The sequence below is a fragment of the Sardina pilchardus genome, chromosome 4, assembly GCF_963854185.1.
Source record: "Sardina pilchardus chromosome 4, fSarPil1.1, whole genome shotgun sequence".
Lineage (NCBI taxonomy): Eukaryota > Metazoa > Chordata > Actinopteri > Clupeiformes > Clupeidae > Sardina > Sardina pilchardus.
The window spans coordinates 30,698,478-30,716,206 of NC_084997.1; the positions used below are offsets into that span (position 1 = coordinate 30,698,478).

At 41.4% G+C, this 17,729-nt stretch overlaps 1 protein-coding gene across 3 annotated transcripts in view; it reads left to right on the forward strand.

The window, feature by feature from the left end:
• The window catches only part of LOC134078819 (uncharacterized), a 114,218-nt gene that overhangs the window by 81,310 nt on the left and 15,179 nt on the right, over nucleotides 1-17,729 (forward strand). For all 3 annotated transcript variants that reach the window (XM_062534966.1, XM_062534969.1, XM_062534968.1), the window contains 5 exons: nucleotides 830-958; nucleotides 8,542-8,682; nucleotides 9,769-9,852; nucleotides 12,229-12,357; nucleotides 12,702-12,848. In XM_062534966.1, the coding sequence (XP_062390950.1) occupies nucleotides 830-958; nucleotides 8,542-8,682; nucleotides 9,769-9,852; nucleotides 12,229-12,357; nucleotides 12,702-12,848 (630 nt within the window). The remainder of the gene's footprint in view (nucleotides 1-829; nucleotides 959-8,541; nucleotides 8,683-9,768; nucleotides 9,853-12,228; nucleotides 12,358-12,701; nucleotides 12,849-17,729) is intronic.

Genomic DNA, 17,729 nt, shown 5'->3' on the forward strand with positions numbered 1-17,729 from the left:
TGATAATGTTTTCATGAGTACTGTTGTGTGCAATAGATTCTGGTTTTTGCATTGAGTTGTGTTACAGTAGTGTACTTGGATAGCCTAGAAATCTAGACGCATCCTAGTGGCCAAAAATATTTTTGCCTATACATTTCTGTGTAGTTTGGCTTGCCAGGCTAGTACTTGGAGAATTTGATGTACTCTTCATATGAAACTCACAACTCTAAATGAAGAGCTCTTTTCCAAAACGCTATAAATCCATTTTACAGACATTACTGTACTGTAACAAATCATGTTACTGTATTTACAGTATTTGTGTGTTTCAGGTAATAAAAATGCAGTTGTTTTGTTTTTATTGAGTAAAGATAAATTACTGTAACTAAACATAATCCAATACAGTTTCACTGAGATTACTTGAAAAACAAAATGTAAAAAATATATTTAGGAAAATTCATTAGTAAAATGGTGGATATAGCGTTTTGGAAAAGAACTCTTCAAATGCCTAATCCTCTGCAGAGATCTAAGAAGATCCGTTACTCTGCATTGGCAGTTATGAAACAAAGAACCTTCTCACAAATTGAGCATTGTGTTTTCAATTTTTTTGCTGTAGTGTGTAATGATGTGTATAGTGTTTACATTTTTGTAAGCTTCGAGCTGCTCTTTTGGTGTGAAAGTTTGAGTTTTGAAGTGAGAAGGTGTGGTTGTGCTTATGTAGCTTTAGAAAAGGGTATTGTGTTTAGACATTGGGGAACATGGAGGAAACGTTTGTGAAATGTGTTTTAGCATTTGAGAAAAACTGTAAACAGACAACTGTGTAAAAATCTCTGTTTGGCTTTGTGGATTTCAGATTGTCAGTTGAGGACCAGCAAGCCTACTCGAGTGGCTACACAGCTCCTGCTCTGACTTCCTTAACACTCCAATCAGAATCACCTTTTGGTATGGACTTCCAGAAGCTGCATGAACCTTTAAATAAGAGGTATAATATAAGCATGTGTGGGGCCAGTATTTAAAGTACATTTCATTAGAATTCTAATTATATTTTAAAATATACATTAATCCAATTCATTTAAATGTATAGCATAAGCCAGTTGCAGCATATCACTGTAAAAAAAATATAGAAAAATGACCTTGACCATGACCTTTTGAGGTCAATGTCACCCAATATGGTCATAACAATATCAGAAATGAATTCCACATACCATAATAAGTCTAAATTGATGTATTACATGTATATTCAGAAACAAAAAAGTTGGATTTTCATCATATGCAGTTGAAATGCGGATTGAAACTTTCTGCCACCTGGTGGTCTGTGTGGCAGAGTCGCTGGCACTGTTCCCTCTAAGCTGCGCGCGTGCGCGGATGCGCAGGCCAGTCGAAGTGGCCGCGCAACAGATTTTTCAGACCGCGCATATTTTTTCAGACCGCACAAACTTTTTTTTTTTTTTCAGGGGTTAAAAATGTGACTATCAAACGTGATGTAGCCTAGTTAACAAACATTTAAAATACTGACATGTCTGACAACCAAGTCGGATGTAGACAACATTACAAACAAAGTATTCTTAAGGCTCTTGGCGGGTACCATGACGAAAAGAAAGGCTGAGCAGGTGCTCCAGAAAAAGGTCTGCCTAACATTTAAAAATGAGTGGCTAGATGAAATAGTCCAAACTGACACAAAAGATGGTCCAGGTAGGATAAAACTTTCAGAGATATTTACATATTTGCTCGGAGGCAAAAGCGAAAGGGGAGTTCGCTAGTGGTAAAACTTTGTCCAAGTGGAAGCTTGATTACCTAAAGCAGGGGTGCTACGGCCCGTCACGCACTTTAATGCAGCCCGCCGAGCATGCATTAGTCTATCATAGATTTTGCCCGATAGGTTATCATTGGCTGTTCGCTATTTTTCCCAGCAACAGCGTTGGTAAACGTTACAGCAAACTGCTTTACACTATTCTTAGAGAACGTTTGCAATGTCAATGTCAAAACAGCATGTTACATAGAGATTATACTCTTTATAATCTCCATTGCAATAGCTCTAATTTACGTTATGTTACTCATTTGATTGGGAACGCGTTTGAGCGTGCACAAAAGGGATCCAGCTGGCTTGTCATTGTTGATAACTGATATCTCCATTTTATAAGAAACGTTTTAAAGAAAAACGCAAAGAGTAATGCACTCCTGAGCATTATAATAGACTGTGAGAAGGCCATAGGCACAGCAGAGTGCGCCGGCAAGCTAAAGTGACAGTGCACCATTATAAATGAATTAAACAGCATCTTATTCCACTGCTCGGTCAAATTTCCTATTATGATGCGCTGTTTGGAAAGTGCATTATTTTTCTATATACCGCACGGCTATGAAGTAGTTCCCTACTTTTGGGCTTATTACACTTGAATATTAATTCGCCAATGTCAATGTAACGGTAAAAACAATAATGTTGTATCTAAGACAGCGGCAATATAAACGAAAGTGATAGCAGCAGTGGTATAAGCGGGATAATCAACTCCGCGCCGTGCGTTTATAGGAAAATAATGCACTTATCGAAGTGTAAAGTCCCCTCCGCCTGCGGCGTCGGGTCCTTATTACCACTTCGAACGTGCATTATTTTCCTATAAACGCACGGCGCGTCGTTGATTATCCCTTACATATTAACCGTCTTTAAATTACTTTCTCATTATTGTCATGTCAATTATATATATATATATATATATGTATGGGGGGGGCATGGTCATTTTTGGCAGGTCGCGTGGTTGCGAATTGCTCACAGCGGTAAAACCTGCGCTCAGAAAAAAATTTTTTTGCTCAGTGCTGAAAAAAATTAGAGGGAACATTGGTCACTGGGGATATAATCGGTGGTTGGAGTGGTGTTGCTGCTGATTGGGGGCGAGGTGGTGTAGCTGGTCGGGGTGGTCCCAACGTGACACATGGCCAAGCAGGCCCTAGTGGCCAACCGTCGGTGGGTTCATCTCTTCGGGGGTGAGGTTCGACTTCAGGTGGGTCGCTTGGGCAGGATCTTAAGTTGTTGCGGTGTATAGTATGTATTGGGCCATCCTTACCCTCGGGCCTTATGGCAAACACCGGTTGGTTGTGGTGGGGTTGGGAGATGACTACAAATGGTGACGGGAGCCATTGTGGGGCAAGTTTCCCTTGTGCACGGCGTTGGAAATTCCTCAACAGCACCCTTTCTCCAGGAAGTAAGGGTAGCGTTCGGGCGTTGCGGTCGTAGTTGGCCCGTCGCTCTGCTTTGGCACGGACAGTGTCATAGGCTCGTAGGAGGGCTGTATGGTGATCCTTTACCCAACCTCCCAGGTCTTGTTTTAGTTGGGGGGGTCCGACCTCGTAGAGCATATCTACTGGCAGCCTGGCATGGCGGCCAAAGACCACGTAATGGGGAGTCATCCCTGTACTTGCATGGGTGGTGTTATTATAGGCTTGCAAGAAGGATGGCAGCCGGGCAGGCCACTGCGACTGGTGTTCCACATTTATGGTGCTCAGTAAGGACCGCAAGGTACGGTTAAACCTTTCACATGAGCCATTTCCCTGTGGATGGTATGGGGTGGTATGTAGTTTCTTGCATCCATACATGGTGCAGAATTGCCGCATCAACGCAGACTCAAAGGCTGCTCCCTGGTCTGTAATAATCTGCTCTGGGCATCCAAAAGGGAGGATGAGCGCCGACCATAACGCCTTAACGGTGGTGATTGTTGATTGATCTTTGGTGGGTACTGCTAGTGCATAACGTGAGAATAAGTCGGTAATAATGAGGATGTACTGGTAAGGGTCAGCCGGTCTCCCAAGGGACAGGAAGTCTAAGGCCACAATTTCAAATGGGTAGCTAGAGGGTGTTGGACACATGGGGGCTCTGGGCTGTGCTCCTGACTTCGCTACCCTGCACGTGGTACACTCCATAGCCCATGTTCGTACATTCGAACTCATCCCTACCCAGAAGAACCTTCTCCGCAACAGGGACAACACCCTATCACCACTGGCGTGACCAGCTGCTTTGTGGTATTCTTCAAAGCCAGGAGTTCTAACTTGAAGGAACTGTAGTTTTGGTAGTTGTGGACCGCACCGAGACTGTCTAGGCTAGCATCTGTGTATAGCTTGAAGGGGAGCTGGAAGTCAGCGTAAGCTAGGATGGGGGCGCTTAAGAGGGCCCCCTTAACCCAGTGGGCATTTGATATCAATTTGACATCAATATGACATCGAACATTGATGTCAAAATTACGTCACGAAATAGGTCTAGAATGAAAGTCATATTGACGTCAATGTACTGATGTCAATTTGATGTCAAGATTTTGACCTCTGCTGATGTCATTTTGATGTTATTTTGATGTCATGTTTTGTCGGGATTTGATGTCAATTCAACATGTATTTGATGTCATGATGGTTGATTACGTTTTGATGCTATTTTGATATCATTCAATATCAGGCTTTGATGTCAATTCAACATTTATTTGGCATCAAGATGTCATGATGTTGATGTCATTTCCATGTCAAGTTTTGTTGGCATTTGATGTCAATTCAACATTTATTTGATGTCAAGATGTCATGATGTTGATGCATAGGAAGACAATGTTTTAATGCTATTTTGCTATCATTCAATATCAAGCTTCGCTGTCAATTCAACATAAATCCGAAATCAAACATTAATGACAAAAGTATGAACATTTATTGACAAATTTTGATATAATTTCAATGTCAAGAATCACTCAGGACAGGATGAGAAAGCGTAGACCCCCAAACCAGACTGGAGCCACTTGTGAATAACCTGTAACACAGATACATAAATGTACATTTCATTAAAGAGCTTTTTGGTAGAGGGTAGGTTTTATTACAGCAGACAAAGGCATTTAAGCATGTTGACATTTACCTTCACTTCGTCCTGAACTAGTAACACCAGATACAGAGGCATATGGTTATTTTTATTATTAATGTTTAGACCAAAAGTCAAATAAATCAAATGTAAAACTGTATAGCTTACTTCACATGGGTGGCAGGACAGGATGAGAAAGCGTAGACCCCCAAACCAGACTGGAGCCACTTGTGAATAACCTGTAACGCAGATACATAAATGTACATTTCATTAGAGAGCTTTTGAGGTAGAGGGTGGGTTTTATTACAGCAGACAAAGGCATTTAAGCATGTTGACATTTACCTTCACTTCGTCCTGAACTAGTAACACCAGTTACAGAGGCATATGGTTATTTTTTATTATTAATGTTTAGACCAAAAGTCAAATAAATCAAATGTAAAACTGTAAAGCTTACTTTACTTGGATGGCAGAACCCCCAAACCAGACTGTAGCCACTTGTGAATGACCTGCAACACAGATACATAAATATGCATTACGTTTATCATCAGAAAGAAATGGCCAAATATTTATCATAACCAATAATACACCCCATTAAATAATGCATTATATTGGGATCCACAGAATATGGTGCTGATCATTTTAGCTCCTCTTCCCATATATTCTAAACATTCACAACAAAGTGTCTGGTCTGTGCCAAGGCAAAGCAAGGACATACATGAAGTCAACAACTGCCTCTTCTATTTTGCCTCTTCTCAGTTAAATCTTACTCCAAGGAACGTTCAATGTCATTAAATGAACTCGTAGACGACAGTATTTCTACATGAAAATTTAAAACAAATAGCCTCGTGCCCTTTGTGCATTTATATTTCGTAAAAGTTAGAGAGTAATCTCTAGCAGCTGCTACAGTTCAATCTAAAAAGTCACCAGGAAACACGTCTGGAAACCGGACTTTTTAGATTGAATAGTAGGCCTGTTTGCTGGTTTCTAACGTGTACAAAATATAAGCACGAGTCCCAAAGCTATTTGTTGCTGCCAGCAGAGAATGTCGAGCTATGACGTATGTGTTTGAGCATGCGGCAGCTGGTTAGCGCTACCTTATTAGAACTAGCAGGCTACTGCTAACGTCATTCATAATTTAAAACCATTAGCTAGCAGCTAACGTTATCCCGGACTGGTGAACAATGTGAAATCAGCCTCCCTCCCAGAAAGAAATGATGTTTAGACACATCCGAATTGGCCTACGTTTTCTTAAAGACTCCCGAGTCCAACATCTAAGCTTTCATAACGTTAACAAAAACTAGTTTTCCTGTAACTTTAATGCTATCGTTAGCTAACAAGCTAACGCTAGCTAATGCAAGCCAACTTTTGTTGTTCACAAACACAAAGTTAGCGTTAAACCAAATTAAACGTTGCTCATTTTAAACGCAGTTCTGAGTTTAGCTTTCATTAAAAGGGTAACAAAGCCCTAGTTGGACAGGATTTAGCTCTGTCTAAAGTGGGCTAAATTAGCTTGCGAAAGCTAGCAGCTAGACCGTAGCTGGTGTGTAAATATGAGCAATATCTGCAGACCAGCAAATCTTCGGATAATATCAGCAAATAAAGCTCGATAAGTAGGTTACTTGTGTTATGGAAGTACTTTTTCAGTGGATAGACTCGGTAGCTGCATAAATAAAGCCGCTGTTTCGTCTTCCACTTCATCAACGAGAAATTTGAAAACTGAAGGAGCCGTTAGGACTGGAAAGGGCGCGTTCGATGTGCGTATCCGCACGGAGTCCGCCGCAGAGGCTCCGTTTTGGAACCCTCTGCTGTGTGGGTCAGGATGTTGAAAAACTCGCGTCGATGTACAATGAGTAGGCTAATAATATACCTTTTCAGACATTTTAACAGACGTTGTTTTGACATAAATTTCACATCAATTTGACGTCTTATTTCCTGACATCAAATCAACGTTGATTTAATGTCAATAATATAGACCTGAGATGTAGGGACCAGAAAAAACATGTTAGATTGATACCTTTCTTGGGCCTCTTTACAACCACAAGGAAATCATTACAAAATATAATGAAATTATGCATATTTATGCACGTCATACATGTTGGTCAAAATCTTGACTACTTGTTGATGTCAAATTGACGTCAGGATGCCAGCTGGGAAGTTGATCAAACGCTACTTGGCACGCAGTTGACCACCGGACAGTGGTTGAGGGTTTACTGGCCTGACCTTGAAGGAGCTGTTGGAGGGGAGCTGCGAGCTTGGAGAAGGAAGCAATAAAGCGTCGATAGTACCCCGCGAAGCCAAGAAATGACCGTACTTGTCTGACCGTTGTTTGTGGGACCCAGTTGCGCACAACCGCAGTCTTCTCTGGGTCCGTTGCCACGCCCCTCTTGCTGACAACATGACCCAGATAGGTCACATCCCGCTGGAATAAGCGGCACTTCCGTGGCTGCAGCTTTAGCCCGTGCTCATGAAGACGAGTGAAAACTTGCTCCAAGTGTTGTAGGTGGACGTGGAAACTAGGCGAGTAAACAATGACATCATCCAGATAAATTAATAAGTGATCATATACTTGTGCGCCTAAACAACGTTGCATCAATCTTTGAAAAGTAGCAGGGGCGTTACAAAGACCAAAAGGCATACGGTCAAATTGGTAAAGACCGAAAGGGGTGGTAAAAGCAGTTTTTTCTTGATCTTCTGGCGCCACTTCTACTTGCCAATACCCACTTGCCAGATCGAGTGTTGAGTACCATTCTGACTTGGTCAGGCTTGCCAGTGACTCTTCAATACGTGGCAGTGGGAATGAGTCCTTGTGAGTCACGGTGTTTAACTTACGATAGTCGACGCAGAATCTCCAGGACCCATCCTTCTTCTTTACGACGACCACTGGGGCAGCCCATGGACTCGCACTCTCTCGTACAACCCCACTATCTAGCATACCTTGTAGCAGGGACCTCAATTCCGGATAGAGAGTGGGGGGGACTGGCCGATAACGTTTGCGTATTGGTGGTGCGGAGCCCGTGGGAATTTGGTGCGTAACGACTGCTGTCCTCCCAAAGTCATCGTCGTTGGCAGCAAAGATATAGGACCACTTCTGTAGTAGAGCCTGTAGTTGTTCCTGCTGGTGGTCATCCAAACAGTCACCTCGCAGACTTAGAGCTGGGTGGTTCGGTTTGGCGTTCTCCTCCACCTGGTGGACATCAACTTCTACCACTTGAGGGCTGGTGCATCGCAGTACCAACGTTGACCGTCCTTCTATATCTTGCTGGTCAATCTGGGTAACAGTAGCAAGGGGGCGCCGTTGGGGCAACTCCAAGGGGTATGGGTTTGGGTTGCAGACAGGTAGAGGTACCTTCCCATTTCGGGTCCAGCTCACTGCTCGTGCCACTCGCCATTCCTGACTGTGGTCATCAAGATCTTCAATAAGAGTGGGGCAGTCAGGCAAGCCCGAGGCCTGTGGCACATGAGCCCAAATGACCATCTCAGCCAACGGAGGTAGCGTGACGGGTGGCTGTCGTTGAAGCTTAGCTATCCCGATCAGCTCAGTTGTCAATGTAGCCGCTTCTGCTCGCTGGCAGACTGAAAATGCTGCGTCCCAAGCCTTGACTGCAGAGGGAGAAAAGACTGATTTAAAGGCCGCCACGCCAGGATGTCCACCTCGGAAAATCCCTGCCCGGCAATCTGCCATAAGATACTGTATGTATATCCTGTTCTGTGTATTCAAACTGTTTATTGTTTGTATTGGTCCAATGCAGTGACATAAAACTGGATGAGTATGTACCAGATCTCATCCCCACACTCAATATGCAAAAAGTGGAGATGAAAGTGAAATGTATCACAGTGAGCCTGGCTGGAACAGTCCTCTCCTATTTGAGTAAACACCCCATCAAACTAAGGTAAGAAAATAAAAGCAAATGTTTATTAGTACCATCAAGTCGAGGGTGTTGGTACTCATTGAAGTATGCAGTGCATTTATTTTTTTAGCAAATACCAGTTTTCAATGCTTTGTGGGTAACCTGGAAGTATAGGCTGAGTGTAAGGCATACATCATAATTCTGAACACAAGATGTGGAAAACCATGTATGACAGCATAACATGTCTCTTCCAAACCAAGATTATTTTTGGTTGTTGGTGATCTGTATCCTTCTCACATTTTCTTGCTAATTAATTTGGCTGTGTTACGTAAGATACAGATACAGGCTACACAAGGGATCAGAAGTGCACAAAGCTTACCTAGTTCAGCAAATCTTTTCCCAGGTGACTCTCAAATGACATTTCCTAATCTGTCATATCAACTCAATTATTTACAAGTGACTGCAGTATGTAAGGGATAATGTATAGAACGCCGGTCATTATCGGAAAATAATTCCCGACAGGATGAACTGAACCCCGACGCGCAGCGGAGGGGTTTTGCTTCGTCCTGAAGGGAATTATTTTCCGATAATGACCGGCGTTCTATACATTATCGCGCTTATTATACGGCAACTTGAGAAACGAGAAAAGAAACTTATCTCAATGTGTCTTTAGCAATGACTTGGCTACCGTTTCGTGGCTTCCGCTACAACTAGCAGAGTGAACCCATTGCCATTGGCAGCGGTCATTATACCTTCGGAGCGGTCATTATGCAAAAATACTGACCGGTAGAACGTTGAGAGGCCCATTCAAAGTGAATGGGAGCTCCCTCAACATTCTAGAGAGCCGTATAATAAGCTGTTAAATCAGATCACCTAGCTCCTTTCTTTGTTCGTCAAGAACTGTGTAGAATAAAAAGTGCTCTGTTAATTAAATGATTTCTAATGTAAGTTTAAAATCCAGATAGAAAGTAATTTCATAACCAATCCCACTTTTTGACAATCCCAGGTCAGTTTAAGAACCACTGACCTAGATAACCAAGTCAGGGATCATGACAGGATTCAATAGTGTCAGAGAGGAAGGCATAGGTCACTTTGTGCTTCAGTTGTCTTCTCTGTCTGCCCTTACAGTGTTTCCATTGAGAGCCACGAAACAAATGATGAGGCTAGTTTCTGCTCAAGACTTTATGTGAAAAAATATGACAAAGGTTTCAGGTAAGATTCACAACCAACACATAAAGAGCACACTAAACGTTTGGCATTAATTTACACCCAGATTTCAACATTATTAACCTCTTATTACCTCTGCCACAGAGGTTATGTTTTCACCGGGGTTTGTTTGTTTGTCTGTCGGTCTGTTTGTTTGTTAGACTCAAAAAGGTATGAATGGATTTCATATGAAATGTTCAGGAAAGGTCTGAAATGACCTAGGGAAGAAACGATTAAATGGATCCAGGAGGCGGTTGAAGTTTTTTTTGTCATATTAACTGCTAAAACTGCAGCCATCTTCAGAGGAGTCACATGGTGTTGCTGTGACGTCTACTGTGTGTGTGATATTTAGTTTGTGTCACTCCACCTATGTGATGGAATGATGGTGATCAATGACGGGGCATTGTTAGCATTGTTAGCATAATTAGCATGATATTTTTTAGCATTACTGCTACAAATCATTAGCTAAGTTAGCTAATCACCCTGGTTAGCATTGTTAGCATTTTTAACATAACTGTTTGAAATCATTAGCTAAGTAAGCTAATCAACCTAGTTAGCATTGTTAGCATAACTATTAGAAATCATCAACTAAGTTAGCTAATCAACCTGGTTAGCATTTTTAGCATAACTGCTAGAAATCATTAGTTAGGTCAGCTGATCAACCTGGTTAGCATTGGTAGCATAGTTAGCATTTTTAGCATAACTGTTAGAAATCATTAGTTAAGTTAGAACTGGAATGTTTAAGCTTTCAACTGTCTACCTTCACACTATCAACTTTCTTTGAACTATATCATGTTTATCTCAGCTACACCGTATCAACAATATCTACATGACAGCGGCTTACCATTTACACCATCCACTATGCAACTGAGGAATACTGTAAACATTGTTTGCTTAGCAACATCGCACACCACTAATGGAATAATGATATAAACATTTATATGTATATAATCATGTTTATTTGTATAATAACTAGGGCTGTCAAAATAACTGATTAATTTAGATTAATTAATTTGAGATAAAATAACTGATTAAAAAAATTAACGCAGATTAATCGATGACCTTTGACCCGGAGCCATTCTAGTCAGTAACCATTAGATCGTAAAATGGGGAGACGAGAATTTGCTGCCTGGATCATTGATTGGAACATTTACTTTTAAAAAAACAGCCTGACGGTGTTAAAGAGAAAGTTGATTAAAACAAAGTCCTCTGCAATGTCTGCAGCACAGAATTTGCTTATCACCGGAGTTCGTCAACTCTTAAAGGAATACGCCACCCAAAAATGAAATTAAGCTAGTCTCGGTCACCCACAGAGTTAGAACAGTGAAAAAAACCCGGTTAAAATCCGTCCGGGGATTCTCCTGCTTTGGGAGCAGCGATGTTAGCTTTAGCTTAGAACAGTTGCTGTAGATGAAGGGTGTCAGTGAGCACGTCCTCCAAAAAAGTGACGAGACGTCTACATTTTTTTCTAAATATATCTTGGGAGCCGTGTGTTAAAAACGAGTACAAATCATAATGCAAAATCGAACGAGACTATTACCTGGGCAGATCTTTACTTGGAACTATTTTCAGCCTCATCGCCGACGAAGCACCGCTAGCTAGGCGCAAAGTTCTCACGTAGCAGTTTTGTAAACTCCCAACTAGATTCGACTGGAACTTCACAAGTGGTGCTACGTGAGAACTTTGCGCCTAGCTAGCGGTGCTTCGTCGGCGATGAGGCTGAAAATAGTTCCAAGTAAAGATCTGCCCAGGTAATAGTCTCGTTCGATTTTGCATTATGATTTGTACTCGTTTTGAACACACGGCTCCCAAGATATATTTAGAAAACAATGTAGACGTCTCGGTCACTTTTTTGGAGGACGTGCTCACTGACACCCTTCATCTACAGCAACTGTTCTAAGCTAAAGCTAACATCGCTGCTCCCAAAGCAGGAGAATGCCCGGACGGATTTTAACCGGGTTTTTTTCACTGTTCTAACTCTGGGGGTGACCGAGACTAGCTTAATTTCATTTTTGGGTGGCGTATTCCTTTAAGTACCACATTACTGCAAAGAAATAGTGTTGACAATGCGATTTTACGATAACACTTTATATGCGATTAATTTAGATTAATTAATCACAGAGTATGTAATTAATTAGATTAAACATCGATTTAATCAATTGACAGCCCTAATAATAACATTTTATAAAATTCATCACAAAAAAATAAAGAAAATAATAGCTAATATATTTCACTGCTACATATCATTCCACCTGTGTGATAGAATGACGGTGATCAATGACAGAGCATCAATTATATAATGCAGAGCTTTGTAAAACATCAAATTAAATCAAAATGACTAATTGACAACTGTGTGTAAAATCTATGGTTTATGGATTACAGGTTTTCAGGTAGGCTGATGACAGGGAAAAGATTGTTCCATCAAGGTCCTGGCATCACCCTCAAAGCAAAGTCATCCTTAGATGTGAACTGGGAGCGCTTCTTGCTGGAATGTCACACTCTTGAACAAAGGTACTGTATGCATGATGTATATGTGGAAATAGTCCATACAAAACTGTACTGATTGATGTAATTTTGGTCCCAGAGGAATTTACACCCGCTATCACCCAAATATAGACCCTAGGTTATTGTAGGACCAGAGTTTCTCTTGTCTTGTTTTAACCTGGCATAACTTGCATTTAGTATATTGACAGTAAATATACATTATTGTAGACAACTGTCTTTGATGACACTTGTATGTATATTATACAACAAATCTGAATTATTGAAATGACATGAGGACAATTCTCAGTAGGGTAATCTATGTATCTTATTCTGTGTGTGCATGTGTGGTGTTTGTGTTGGGTCACATGCAGTAACAAAGAAGAACTGAAACTTCCTGAAGTTGGTGTCGTCATCTCCAAATCCGATGTGGAGGAGGTGAAGCTTACGTCAAGTTGTATCTCAGTGAGATTGGCTGAAATCATCCTCACCTCTTTGAATAAACACCCTAACAAAATATGGTAAGAAAATATGAATTTGTCAAAGTTAGCTTTATTGTGAATTTCTCCACATGTAGACATACAGAAGAATTATCAAAAGCATTTATCTCCATCTCACGGTGAAAGAAAAAAGTGCACAAAAGATAGACACTTCTAAAAATAGTAAAATGATATTATCAGTGCAGATAGTGCATTCTATTTACAAAACAGCAGCAAAAAACCATATTGGTTTAACTTAAGGTCAAAGTGTAACTGCACCCTAAAATATGTTTTTTTTAGCTGTTGATTGATTGAAATTACACTCATACCAGGGTTAATATTGACAAAAATTGTGTTTCCCGAGAAAAGTAAAACTTTGTATGATTCCGTATTGGAGATATACAGTGCCCTCCAAAAGTATTAGAACACATGCTTAAAGTTAAATATAAAATCATCTTTTGGAAATTTATCTTAATGCCTTAAATGAAACAATAGAGAACTATTCAACCTTTAAGCACATTAATTTTGTGAATGAATAATGTATTGTAAATAAATAAATGTTTTCCTTAAAGGTACATTATGTAGGATTTTAAGTGTTTTAGTACCTCAAATCAACGGCTTCATTCATAAATAGATCCTCTTTGGTGTAAAATAACATATGCCAATGATCTGACTTGTCCTCCTGGCCGAAGAATCACTTCCCGGCATTTACATTGAAAGGGACGTTGCCGGAAGACTTCCATGTCTTTCCGGTGTATGAACGGCCGAGAGGGACACACTACCTGGTAATACCGCTGGGGAAAACGCGTTTCACGTTACACAGAGAAGCAGCGTGAAGACGGCCATTTCTATACAAATTAAGACACGCAAGCACCCACATCATAAGTGTATCTAAATTAGCTATGTACCAAACATGACATTTTACCGTGACTCGAGGAGCTGTAACCAACTTGTAAGGTTGCGTGTACAAAACCGCTAGCTTAGCTAGCGAACATCCCTACCCATTAGCTGCTAACGCCTTTGGTGCAAACGTTAGCTAGCTAGCTCGGTTAACAGGCTAAATAAAATGGTTTATTGTGTCTGAAAGTGTGTTTTATTGGTATCACACACAAGTAACGACAATGGGGAAGTTTCGATTTTATGTTATTTCAGGTTAGTTTGCAACAACAAGTTTAACCCATAGACTGTAAGGTTTAACCACAGTCCTTAGCTACCTAGCTAGCCAGCCTGACTAGCCCTTCACATTAACTTTCTATGTACTGTGCTACTGCTAGCTAGCTATTGTGCTTAGCTCGGTTAACAGGCAAAGTGAAATAATTTACGTGTCCGAAAGTGAGCTTTATTGGCATCACACACAAGCAACGACAATAGAGAAAAGTAGGAGAAAACTAGGAGACTGGAACTAGGGCCATTGATAGATAGATACTTTATTGATCCCCAAGGGGAAATTGTCTTGGTAGATTCACGAGATGAACCTTATGCTACAACAACCTGAATGCTTTGCAACGGCTTGCAAATGCTGGCAATGATGTGCAACGTTTAATCATAGACAGTAAAAGATAATTTAATTTAATTCACACCTCTGCAACAGTTTTGTCTCGTCGCAGATCTTTGAGTTTTTTGACGTGAGATGGCTACCATAGTCTCTATAGACTGCGATATAATCCCTAACCGCTAGATGGGAGAATTTCACAATGAAATTTCCTCAGGCTTACACAGTGTCCGTTTAAAATACAGGGGGTCTTAAGTATAGAGCTCCACAGTCCCGCCCCTCCTCCGAGAGAGGTGCTTGTCCGGAAGTAAATTTCTCATTCATTTCTCCCATTGACTTCTGGAAAAATCCGTATATAAAGAGTTTTAGACCATGCCTTAGGCTAACCAGCTACGATGTGACTCATAAGCATATAACTTATAATTTCGAGTGAAAAAATGAACAGAAAATGTAAAAAAAGCGAAAGGTACAAGACTGTGTACATATCTTAAATTCCGAATTAGAAAACTCAAATCCCGTGATGCTTTGCAAACGTACACACATTTCCAACATTTGCAGCCTAACGACAGTTTAACATGGTTCCATATTAATCTAAGAAAAGAGGATGATTACTTCCTACCGTTTCCATTGAGTAAATTCAACCTTCAAGATGAGAAACCCGTTCTTTTTCGGAAGACCACACATCGGTCCTGACAGCCCTGCAGCCATTTTATGTTTTGAAGTTCCAGCGAGACGAAGCTGGACGATAGGCGCGGGAAAAGTTGAGTACAGTTTGTTTGGGATTGCCATGGCAACGGCGATCTCTACCAATCAAAGGCTCTGCTTTCACTAGTTTTACACGGTAGGGTGTTGGGTAGTGTAGTACTCTCTCGTTAAATCGTGAATAAAACATTGTTTTCTCAAAACAAGGTTGATGCCCCGTTAACTTTTGACATCTATATGAGCAGGTATAATCGCAATTAGTCACATCGTAGCTGGTTTTAAGTCTACCATGGACGGTTACGATTTTATGGCTTATTCTCCAGTTGTCAATGGAGAAATTGTATTGGATTTTTACTTCCGGACAAGGCTGTGGGTGGGACTGTGGAGCTCTATTGGAACGCCCATGTTAAATTCCCATAGGGGATTTTTATTTTTATTTTTAAAGGCCAGTTATTTCATGGATCCAGGACACTATGCACCCTGATAAAGTCCCCTTGGCCTTTGGAATTCAAATAACCCCATGGCAACACTATACCCTTAACATACTGAGTTTGGCAGGCTTTATGTCAGTTATTAGCTGTTAGCTAATTAGCTGGTTTCATTCTCATTGAGCTCAATGCAATTCAAACCAGCTAATTAGCCAACAGCTAATAACTGACATAAAGCATGTAGCTCCCCGCGCCTTCTACAGGTTGAAACATGCCATGGCATTTTGGTCCAAAATGCTGACGTAGTCCTGCACTTCTCTGGCGACTCTTCGTCACCGGGTCGTTACAAATTAGGAATGAAACGCCCCAACACCTGCTGCCCTTTGGGATATCCCAAAGCTGTGCATCTTTAAGGCGAGACACTACAGGTGAATAGGGGAAAAATAGGAGAAAAAATGTATTGTAAGTTTTCTTTAATTTTATGTTTAAATATGCTAATTAGCCTATAGCTAGTTAAATATGCGCTAATTTGCATATATTTTGATGCGAAGAATCTGACTATTGGAAAAAGCCAGTTTGAAAATTATTGTTTTGCTGTGTTGATAATATATCAAACAAAAAATATTTTATATATATATGCCCTATATTTAGGCATATAAAGTCATATAAATCAGGCCAAGAATGCTATATCAACAAATCCCTCTGTAAATATCTTCCAAATATAGTTAGGAATAAGACTAGAAGGTTTGGTGTATGTAGGTGCTGCAGAAGTGGAGATGCTTTGTATGAAGTGTGGGGAAAAACTCGTTTTGAGAAAACAGCCTTGAAACACTGCCAATGAAATGCATTCTCAGCTTAGACTAGTCTTTGAACTTTCGCGATTGGTTGCTAATACAAAGGAAATGCCCATATTTGGATCTCATAGCATCATGTAGGAGAAACAGGGCTTTCCAACGGTGTCAGACACAATATGATTTGGATCACGGTCGCGGTAGTACATGACACTTTAGAATGGGAACTTTTGGTAAAATTAGAAGAAATATATAGGCGCAAGTAGACAAAATGTCATGAAATAAACACTTAAATGTGCAAATCGGACTTTGTCGTTGTATTAGGGTGGTAGAATACATGCTAAGGTAGCAAACTATCACCATCACAAACCATCACCATCAACATCACTAGCACCATCAACTACGGACACTGCTCTTGCTGGCTTAAGTGCCCAACTCACACCTCCCCCCTCACCCCCAGTGCAGCACGTCCCCTCCTCCCCTACCCCCCGGAGTGACCAAGACCTTGGTAACTCCTCACCCCCTCCCCTCCCCCCTCATCATAACGGCAGATCAAGTTAGAGGACAGCTGAAGAAACTCCATCCCAGGAAAGCAGCCGGACCTGACGGACTGTGTCCAAGACTGCTCAAGGCCTGTGCTGCTGAACTGGGAGAGCCACTGGAGCATATCTTCAACCAAAGTCTACGTCTCGGGAAAGTCCCAACACTGTGGAAGACATCATGTCTTATCCCCGTCCCCAAGAAACCACATCCACGTGAGCTGAATGACTTCAGGCCAGTTGCTCTCACATCACACCTGATGAAGACCCTGGAGAGACTGGTTCTGGGGATACTTAGGCCACAGGTGCGCCATGCACTAGATCCGTTACAGTTTGCATACCAGGAGAAAGTGGGCGTCGACGATGCAATCTCCTACCTCCTACACAGGACACACTCTCACCTGGACAAGGGGAAAAGTGCTGTGAGAATCATGTTCTTTGACTTCTCTAGTGCTTTTAACACCATCCAACCCCCCAGATTGAGTGACAAGCTCCTGCAGATGGGTGTGGATGCTCATCTAGTATCCTGGATTGCAGACTACCTGACAGAGCGGCCACAGTTTGTCAGACTGAAGGACTGCCTCTCCAACACTGTAGCACAGGTGCTCCACAGGGAACGGTGCTCTCCCCAGTCCTGTTCACCCTTTACACGTCTGACTTCTGCTACAACACGGAGTCATGTCACATGCAGAAGTTTTCAGACGATACTGCAATTGTGGGATGTATCAGGGATGGGCAGGAGGAGGAATACAGGAACCTGGTGGAGGACTTTGTGCAATGGTGCAGACTCAACCACCTACAACTCAACACGACCAAGACCAAGGAGATGGTGGTAGATTTCAGGAGGTCTAAGCCTGCTCTGCTGCCAGTCACCATTGAGGAGGTCAATGTGGAGGTGGTGAACACATACAAGTACCTGGGCGTACATCTGGACGATAAACTGGACTGGTCAGTCAACACTGAAGCAATAT